The sequence below is a fragment of the Zootoca vivipara genome, chromosome 13, assembly GCF_963506605.1.
Source record: "Zootoca vivipara chromosome 13, rZooViv1.1, whole genome shotgun sequence".
Classification (NCBI taxonomy): Eukaryota; Metazoa; Chordata; class Lepidosauria; order Squamata; family Lacertidae; genus Zootoca; species Zootoca vivipara.
Window position 1 is genome coordinate 37,014,342 of NC_083288.1, and position 10,003 is coordinate 37,024,344.

General features: G+C 46.7%; 1 protein-coding gene across 1 annotated transcript; it reads right to left on the minus strand.

Moving 5' to 3' along the window:
- Positions 1-5,728: 5,728 nt before the first annotated feature.
- IL11 (interleukin 11) lies at positions 5,729-8,888 on the minus strand. Its single transcript, XM_035136754.1, has 5 exons — positions 8,819-8,888; positions 8,558-8,721; positions 7,930-8,016; positions 6,282-6,443; positions 5,729-5,893 (listed from the first exon to the last, which is right to left on the minus strand). Exons 1-5 carry the CDS (start codon positions 8,886-8,888, stop codon positions 5,729-5,731), a joined length of 648 nt encoding a protein of 215 aa, XP_034992645.1.
- Between the last annotated feature and the right edge of the window lie 1,115 nt (positions 8,889-10,003).

Here is a 10,003-nt window from a genome sequence, read left to right on the forward strand (position 1 = left end):
AGAGGGAGAGAGGATGTTGGGTGGAGAACAAGACCTCCCACCATCACATCCCTTCTCTTCCATTTGCTCACTCATCCATCCAACCGTTTGTCCCGTCACAAATATGCCCTCCCCTTCCCTCTGCTTAGGCAACCTGTGGCCATTTCACCACCTGCGAAAACATTGGTTCTCTGAGGTTGCCATGACTTTTAGGTTGGGTAAAAGGGCGAGAGCAGACCTATGGATGAGGTCCATTTCAAACGGTACAAGCAGTTACTTTTTTGGGGGGGTGGGGGGGCAGGGAAGACATCATTATTTTGGCAGCCCTACCAGGAGGCAAGAGGAGGCAGCTGCCCCATGTGTTGAGTTTGGGGCGGTAGAGTGGGAGGTGGGCAGGTCAAACCCAGAGGGCGGAATGCATTAGGAAGCCGTTGTGCAGGAACCCCACAGGGACAAATGGAAGCCGTGAAATGACATTATTGCGTTCTTGTGGATTGCGCCTTCTGTTCAGCAAGGCAACACCAAGGACAGGCCATGAGATTTCCCCCTCTAAGGCAAAGGACAAGATGGTCCCCACCAATACACTGGCATTTGAATCATTCTTAAAAAGTGAGGGGCAGCATCCGCCACGGCACCTGAGGAAGGCAACTTCAGGGATCACAAAGAGGTCTGTCTCTTTACCTCTCAGAATCAGCTGCCCGAAGCAGCTGCTTCACTTTGCCCAATGACAAAATCCCAAAGGATTGTGTGTGTCCCGATTTTATTCCATTAATGCTGTTCGGATGTTTTCTTCTTTAGGCACCGACATGCCTCTGGCTGCTCTTTACATCCCAGCATTTTGCATTTATATACGGCCACAGATCATGGGGGATGCCCCTCATGATTGTGCGCTGCAGTTGCTTGTGGGGAATGGCAGGAGATCTTGGACCAATCCCGCTGTGACTCCTTGGATTTTGAGGCCCTCTTATGCTTTTCTGGCATGTTCTGTGAGGGCTGTGGCTAGTTAGGAAATAGCCACTGCGACAAACTTTCGGCCTTGTTATTTAGGTGCTGCGGCACCCACTTATGTCAGTAGAAACTAGAGGATTGCCTTCTGCTTGCTGCTGCAGTAGAATCGTGTGTATCCGCCGTCAGGTGACACCAAGGGCTGTATATAACCATTTATTTATCCAAGGCTGTTTGCAGTGTATTTTGGACTTGTTCCTCACTAATCCTGCATAGGGCCTGTCTGTAAACAAGGTTACTAGTATATTACTCAGCTTGCATTTCACAAAGGTAGATACCGGGCTGCTTCCATTCGTGTTTCGTTCCTGAAAGGGAAAATTCCCGCTCTCCTCCATTCCCATCAAATATTCCTATCTACAAATCCCAGGGTCAGCAGAAACTTCTGCAGCTCCCTGTTCTGTGGTGCATGTAGCAGGCTTTTTCTCTCACTGCTGTTAGGAGCTAGTTTTGAGCTAGTGTCATAAAGACTTCAGACTTTTTTCCAATAACCAAGGCATGTATACACTAAACCCCAGCTTTCTGTGTTGTGAAAGCGCCCTAACAACTCCGATACCCTCCCCACATCCTGAGGGGATGTCAGCCAGCGAGGCCCAAGTGTCTTTATGTATGTGGCGTGTACAATATGTTTGAGTAGTCAAATAGGTCTTGCCCTGCCCTGTTTTCACATTACCCATTTCAACCAGGCACTGAACTGTTATGGCTCCTTTTCAAGGCTCTGGGCTCCTTCAGCATCACAGCCCTGCCCCCCCCCCCATGGCAGCCATGGTCCCTCAACATTGCCCCCCAAAGCCCGTCTGCAGCTCTCCTGATGTATCTCATCGGCTTCGCTATTCGCTTCGTATAATCTTCCCCCGTGTGTGGGGAATGAGAAGATCAAGAGTTGTTAATTTCTGGTTGATTAAATAAATTAAAGGATTAATCAGTGTCAGTCTGCTTCATTTTATAAAGCTGGAGGGAAGAGGGGAGAGTAAATTCATCAAGCATCAAGCCCTGCTTTCTGGGCCCAACAGAGGCAAAGGTGGGAAGGATGACTTGGGAGGTGACGGTTCGAATCCTTGCTCAGCCATGAAGCTCAATTCAACAGGGTTGTTGTGAGGGTGAAAAAGGGAGAACCATGTACGCCACCTTGAGCTGCTTGGAAGCAGGGGCGTCGCAATGGGGGGGTGGTGGTGTGTGCCACTCGGGGTGTGTGTGTGCCACTTGGCGCCTCCACCCCCGCAACTCCCAAGCGGTGCGCCGAGTGGACTTTTTACCGGGAGGCTGGAGACTCACCTCCGCCACGATTAGCGGGCTTTCTACCTGGAGTTTGTAGCTGGAGGCGCGTGGCTTTGGAGTCGCCGGGGGGGGCAGTGATACCCCGCTACGTAACACGCATGCGCAGCGGGATGCTGCACATGCGTCGTTACGTGGCGGGATATCGCCGCCCTGCGCCTCCAAAGCCGCACGCCTCTACCTGGAGTTTGTAGCTGGAGGCGCACGGCTTTGGAGGCGCGGGGCGGTGATATCCCGCCACGTAACGCTGCATGCGTTGTTATGTAGCGATGCCGCACCCCCCCGGGTGCTTGGCAATTTGCCGCCCCAGGTGTCGCAGCGGCTTGCTACGCCCCTGCTTGGAAGATTAAAGGTTGTATATAAATTGTAATAACTAACTAACTAACTAAAGTATCACAGAGGGAAGGGAACCTGTGCTGCTGGACCATTCCACCCACAAAGAAAGTTCCAATTCCCAGAGTGGTTTAATAATCCCTTAACAAACGGCAGCACACGGTATTCCTTGGGGGAAGCCATGACTGTGGTACATAGCACAGTACTTCAAATGTGTGGTCTGGATTGTGAGGAGCAAGCTCCAAGACCAGCGTTTTATGGGGTTTTGGGGACAGGAATTGGCCCTTAAAATGAGCTGACTGGATACAGGCTGGAAGTTCAGCCCAGAAGTCCAAAGCTCTGCGACTGCCAGGAAAACAACCCCGGTGGCATGGCAGGTAAAGTGCTATTGTAGCTGGGTGCTCTGCTTTGACACAGCTTCCCTCCCACTTGCAGCTCCAAAGTGCCAGGTTCGGAAAGCGTCGTTGGATGTTTGTCTGAATAATAGTAGTTGTTATATGGGTGACAATTGAGTTTTAGATCATTTCTCATATTAAAAACACAGGTCTTTCGTTTTTATCCATTTAATTTTTTTTATTTCAAATTTATTCCCCCGCATCTTTTTTAAAATCTTTTTTTATTACAAAAAAGGGAAAAGAGAGGGAGAGATAGATAAAGAAAGAAAGAGAGAGGAGCAGGTCAATAAATACTTGGAAGATGCTCAAAATAAAATAACATTCATAAAATATAATAAAAATAATAATAATAAACACGATGATGACAATAATAATAATTAATAATAATAATTAATAATAATAAAATGAACCAGACTTGTAACGGATAATAAATTAAAAAATAATAATAACTTACAAGGAAGAAACCTAATGGCTTTATAAATACCGTGGAGCAATGAAGGGCTCATGATAAATACCGGTACCTGAAACAGGAGTGGGGAGGGTTAACTACAGCCAGGAAGGGGTATCAAGAATGGGATGAACTTCTCCATCAAAAATAGTACTGCTCTATTTTGTTTTGGTCAGACCACACCTGGAGTTCTGAGTCCAGTTCTGGGCTCCACAATTTAAGGAGGATATTGACAAGCTGGAAGGTGTGCAGAGGAGGGCGACCAAGATGAGCAAGGGGTCTGGAAACCAAGCCTTATGAGGAATGATTGAGGAAGCCGGGCATCTTTTGAGTAGAGTACAGAGTAGACTTGAGAACAGATGTGATAGCCATCTTCAGTTATCTCAAGGGCTGTTACATGGAAGATGGAGCAAACTTGTTTTTTCCTGCACTGGAGGCTAGGACCCAAACCAAATGGATTCAAGTTACAAGAAAGGAGATTCCAACTAAACGTCAGGAAGAACTTTATGACAGTAAGAGCTATTTGACTGTGGAACAGACTTCCTCAGGAGGTGATGAGACTCTCTTCTTGGAGATTTTTAAGCAGAGGTTTTAAGCAGATGGATCGCCATCTGTAATGTATTTTCTCGCTGAGATTCCTGCATTACTGGGGGTTGCATGACCCTCTGTCCCTTCCAACTCTACAATTCCACGATTCTATGATCAATGCCTTTTTTAGAACTGTTCGGCCAAAATTCAAATGGGTGCATTCAGAAGGATACATATTGGGTTAAAAGTCTTTATTCCAAAACTCTTTTCAATGTGAAATTGGGTTGTTGTTGTTTTTTTAAAAATAAACAAACCCACAAACCTGGTCCTTTTTGTACCGTATCACACTGCGGCGGCAGTATTGGCTGGGCTGACAAAAATGATCCAGCAGAGGGCGCTGCTGGTAAACAAATCTGCCTTGAACTTCTGACAATTCCTTGTTTTTTTCAGGAGCATGAGAATTAATTTCACAATCTCAACTTTCTGACTTTCCTTCCCAATGAAATTATTTTTGAACAAAAGCATGGCTTGTTTTATGTGTGATTTTTTTTGCATATTGTTAAAACAAAAGGTAAGACTCGTTACTGCCTAAAGCAACTACTGACTACAAAAACATCTCTTCCGAGAAAAGGTTCCTCAAACTCCTAAAAGCCTTCCTGTCTCTGAGTTTTGATTGATCATCCAGCTATAATTAATTGATGAAATCTGCATAAATCTGTATATATGTAACAATAGTTTCGAAGGAAAAAAAAAGCAAACATCATTTGCTTTTAGACAAGACACGCAGGATATCGCATCATAGAAAAAGCATTGCCTCGCTGTGTGAGAATGGGGAATGTTGCCCCCTTTAAATGTTGCGTCCAACGCACTTTATGCTATCTTATTTTTAAAATAGTTAGCATCTTTAAAAAGACCTATGCAACCACCCTGACTTACCCTATTAATCCGTATGTGTGGTGTGTGGTGCCGTGACACCCTGTATGAGGAATGCTGAAAACCATTTATTCTGTACTAGATTGTGGCCACACTTTTGGGGGTGGTACTAGATTGCAGGTGGACAAGGGACAGAAACTGGCAGGGGCTATTGATGAAACCAGGATGGCTGCCAATGAGAGGTCAAGCCTCCCGCCTTCAATGAATCCTTTCCTCCCTTCCTCGGCTTACAGAATTGTGGCATCTTCTCACGTACACTTCTCAGTTCCCTGGGGGCACTGCCCAGACCTATGGGGCATAAGCTGGGAGGGCGCCCTAGATTGCAGCACACAATCTAGTGGTGGGGAAAGAACAGTCGTGATGGGCAAGGTGCTTTTCGGGCAGATTATCCACCACGACTATACCTATAAGGGGTCTCCGATACTTGACACGGATCAATGCTTATCATACAGATTATAGTGTTTCATTAACAGGGAGCAGGAGAGGGCAAAAATGTCCTTGGAAGAAGGGGAAGCCCCCCTTTCCCCATACCATTTCCCCAAGCCTTGAGGAAGAATGAGGGAGAATTGAGTCCTTCCAAGGGCAAGGGAAGTCGCTTTTTGTTTCATGATGCACCCCCCACCGAGTAGGAAGGGTGTGTGAGTGGGCCATAGGTCTCAGCAACTCCCCCCCTTGCAGCACCCCCCAGAAGAGGAATCCAGGGGCGCCCTGTTCCATAGACTTTCCTTCCTTGCTTGCACCCTCCTCCACTGGTATTGCTGAAGCAGCATCTAAGAGTTCCAGGTCCGTGAGAAGACTTTCCAAAATACCCATGGTGGTTCAGTTTCTTTGCCGTTCACAGCTTGTTCCGGATCAGAACCAGCACGCGAGATGCCCAGTCCAGGTAGAGGTGAAATGAGTGGGCGATGGCGTGTCCTGCCTGAACCGCAGTCCAGTGGGTGCCGTGGGCTGGCAGGGTTGGCAGAGTTGGGTTGGGCCGTGAGAGGCTGAGCTTGGTCATCTGAGGGAGAAGCAGACAAGCGGGTGAGTTGTGACCTTCTGGAGCAAGGACAGAAGCTCCGAGGTAGCCCATGTTAATCCCTCCCTATTTCTGATGATGGGCGACTTCCTATGTTCCTAAGGTGACAAAGCAAGGATCACGCCAGGCTTCCCAGTGCATTTTCCCCATCACTTTCCTTACAGCAAAAAGTCTGATCTTTTGGGGAAGCAATTTTGCCGTGCAAGACCTCACAACCTGATTTTTGTGGTATGGGATTGAATCCCACCCAAAAGCAGTGACAGCCTGGAAGCGCTCCTAGAGCTGGAAGGGGCCTTGCAGGCGCATCTAGTCAACCCCACACCATCGGGACCACACCCCCAGGATCTGTTCCTTCCTCTCAAAGCCTTACCAGGTGCTCCAGTCTTTTGAGGAGGCGTTCCAGCCGGGTGTGCACTAAGGTGATGTCATGCTCCATGGGCCGCAGCAGCAGTGGGGCTGCCCTCCGCAGCCACTCAAAGTGGCGTTGGTAGCACTGCAAGTCGGAACTGAGCCGAGTCAGACCCACAGAGACCTGCAGGAGGAGGAGGAGAGACGAACATGACAGAGAGGGGCTGTAAGAGAAAGAACTTTGGTGGGGCAGGAAAGCAGGGCACCTGCATATATTCTGGAAATATAGTAGGGAAAGGACCCGTGGCTCAGTAGTTATAGCATCTGCTTAGCATGGGGAAGATCCCGGGTTCAATCCTCAGCATCTCCAGGTAGGGCAGGAGAGATTTCTTATCTTGAAACCCTGGGAGTTTCAATCAGTGGAGACAGTACTGAACTAGATGGACCAAAGATCTGATAAGGCAAGTTTCTTCCCCTCCTCTGCCCACATAGAAAACATGGGTGCACTATTGGGGGCAGGGAGCCATTTTGGAGTGAGCGGAGCTGCAGAGGGGAACCGAGAAACAGCAGAAGTTGGACGCCACACAGTTAATGCACCCGGCTTCCCCTGGGAACTGTTGTCAACCCTGTAGTCAACAGAGCAGCGCTTCTCAGCACCCTTAGCAAACTACAGTCCCTAGGGTTCTTTGGGAAAGGCCAAGTACTTTAAATGTACAGTGTGTACAAAGCGTGGCTGTATGATGTGCACGCAGCCTGGGAGTCATCTTAGGCTGTCTGTGTGAGGGAGCTGGAGCCACAAAACCTGGCAGAAACCTAGAACCTACAAAGAGTGGGGAAACTGCAGGTACTGCGAGGGGCCAGCGAGACCAGCCATGGGAAGCCTGTATTCCCTAAAGCAGGCCACTGTGAGAGATATGTATAGACTGATATGTATAGACTGATTTCACTAAGTTAAGTTAAGTCAAACAGATATATAAGAATGAGTGTTTAATTATCAAGATACAAAAATACAATCACAATAATAAAGTTATAAAATAATAACAAGGAAGTCACGCACGGGTGGAGGCAAGCAAGACACAGGGCAAGAAATAAGAAGCAAATAAGAAATGGATAAATGTTGGTACATAATGAAAGGTGAAAATGTGAATTTACAAATATAATGTACAGTGGAACCTCGGTTTATTAACACCTCGGTTTACGAATTTTCGGTTTACAAACGCCGCAGACCCATCTGGAACGGATTAATTCACTTTCCATTACTGTCAATGGGAAAGTTCGCTTCAGTTTATGAACACTTCAGTTTATGAACAGACTTCCGGAACCAATTACACCCATGCTTCGGGTTAAGTACGCTTCAGGTTGGCCGCAGACCCATCTGGAACGGATTAATCCACTTTCCATTACTTTCAATGGGAAAGTTCGCTTCAGTTTATGAACGCTTCAGTTTATGAACAGCCTTCCAGAACCAATTGTGTTCATAAACCGAGGTACCACTGTATATGTATTATTATGTAAATATTTCATATATGTATTGCAACATTAATAATAATAATAATAATAATAATAATAATAATAATAATAATAGAGAGATTTTGCTTAAGGCAACAAGCTGTGGTGCAAAGGAGAACCTGGGGACGATGGGAGAAGAGGGAAGAGGAGGCCTCTTTTACCTGGATGTTGGCGAGTTCCACCGCAGTCATAGTCAACACAGGCAGCGTATCTAGCTTGTGTTCTCCTTCTGCTGGGTAGCGGTTTTTCTGTACAGGGAAGAGGAACGGTGGGAATCAGACCACAAAATAGTGCAACTGAACAGGAACGTCAACCAATAAATAGTAAACTGAGGGCAGGGGGGAAGGATATGCCCTCCTGTTTATTTTATTTTCAAAACGACAAGACAAAATATCATATTTTTTCCTAAGATCTCTTAGGAAGATTTCCCCCCCCCCCCAAGTGGGAATTTGTGCTTCTTAAAAGGTAAAGGAAACAGAAGGAAGGCTCCCAATTAGCCATTTTCTGAATCTGTCTCATTTGAGCCAGGAGGCAAAAAGTCAATGTGATGCCACTTCATTTAGAAGCCACCCAAAGCTCACATCTCTGGCAGGCCATAGCTCAGCGGCAGAGCATCTGCTTTTTGTGTAGAAAGTCCTGGGGTTCAATCTCTGGCATTTCCAGCTCACGGGAAATGTTGGTGGCAGGTTTTTGGCGAGCCTTTCCCGGGCAGAGCAGACAGCGCTGGAGTTAAGTGGACCAATAGCCTGATTTGTTCTAAAGCAGCTTCAAGTTGGCCGCTTGACTTACAAAGTGGTTGAAGAGGTTCTTGGCGTCACTCAGCAGGTTCCTCGACATATGGACAACGGAATCGAATTCGGATCGGAAGTCTGTAGGCTTTGGACGGGGGGCTGGAGCTCCCCACAGGGCCTCACACAGACTCAGCACCACCACCAAGACCTGACACAAGCATGCTGCAGAGAAAGTGAGAAAGCAACAAAGATTGTGGTTAGGAGGAGGACGAAGGCCTGGCTTTTAAACTTGGGGAAGAGAGGAAGATAGAACACTTGCAAGTAGAAAGAAGTTCAGTCAGGAACAGCCTTTCGTCTTCATCTTCATCATCATCAACATCTAGCTGCATTTTCGAAACGTACGCAATAAAAATAGAAACAATGCCTTCAATAGTAAAGTGCTTTGTGTGTTTACTTACGATGGGTTAAAAAACATTCTCCCCAGCTGCAGCCTGAGGTGGTACAGTCCAGTCTCCCACCTCAGGACTCTACCACCTCATCCTGTTGCATGTGTAGACCAGGTGTCCTATTATCTTAAAGTGGGAGATTAAGAGCCAAGGTGTCTGGGATCCATCAGCAAACGAGAAGTCTAGTGCTTCAGGGAGCAGGTGTGTGTCTGGATATTATTGGGTGGGTTTGCTGGAAGAGTTTAGAACACCGTGTCCCCGAAATCTTGATTCTGCTAGCAAGTACGCCCTTCTCTCTTCTTTTCCTCAGAAGCTACTTTCAACTCCAAAGGTTATGGGTTCAAATCATGCCCTACCCAGCCTGCTATTCAGCCTTGACCTCTTGCCCACTTCCTTAAAATATTCGTGGAGCTGAATGTTGGACAGACGGACTTTCTGGCTGAGGGATAAAATGTATTTTTATACACATTCTTCTGTAATTCAACCACCCACTCCTTCTTCCCATTTTTTCACTGGGCGAGAGAGAGGAAGCGTCAGGAAATATGTGCTGCTTAACACTTGAATAACATTTTCTTGCAATGCTTTCTTTTCCATTTTTTAAAAACTGCTTTGTCTCCAGGGCTTTGGGTGGTCTGATCCCTGTGGCCAAGAGCACAGACAGCCCTCCGTCCAAAAACCTTCACGTTCTCAATTGTGTTCATTCATCCTCAAAACAAATCCTATGATGTAGTAGCACAGTGGTACCTCGGTTTAAGTACACGATTGGTTCCGGAAGTCTGTACTTAACCTGAAGCGTACTTAACCTGAAGCGAACTTTCCCTTTGAAAGTAATGGAAAGTGGATTAATCCATTCCAGATGGGTCTGCGGAGTACTTAAACTGAAAGTACTCAAACCGAAGCATACTTAAACCGAGGTATGACTGTACTAAATTAGTCCCATTTCACAGAAGTGTCTCTGTGTGGGCAATAAAGGTGATTCTAAAAGTGTCATTGAGATATTGCAAATGGGACCTCGGCAACAGGTTCCCCACCCGTGTGTTTTAGATGTTCCAAGTGGT

Bases quoted from the DNA above. Each gene is read 5' to 3' on its own strand.
- IL11 (XM_035136754.1), bottom strand. From the start codon at position 8,888: ATGCAGCTAGATGTTGATGATGATGAAGATGAAGACGAAAGGCTGTTC. The intron at 8,722-8,818 runs GCAAGTGTTCTA...CTTTCTCTGCAG, and splicing joins GACTGAACTTCTTTCTACTT to CATGCTTGTGTCAGGTCTTG. The intron at 5,894-6,281 runs GTAAGGCTTTGA...CTTCTCCCTCAG, and splicing joins TCAAAAGACTGGAGCACCTG to ATGACCAAGCTCAGCCTCTC.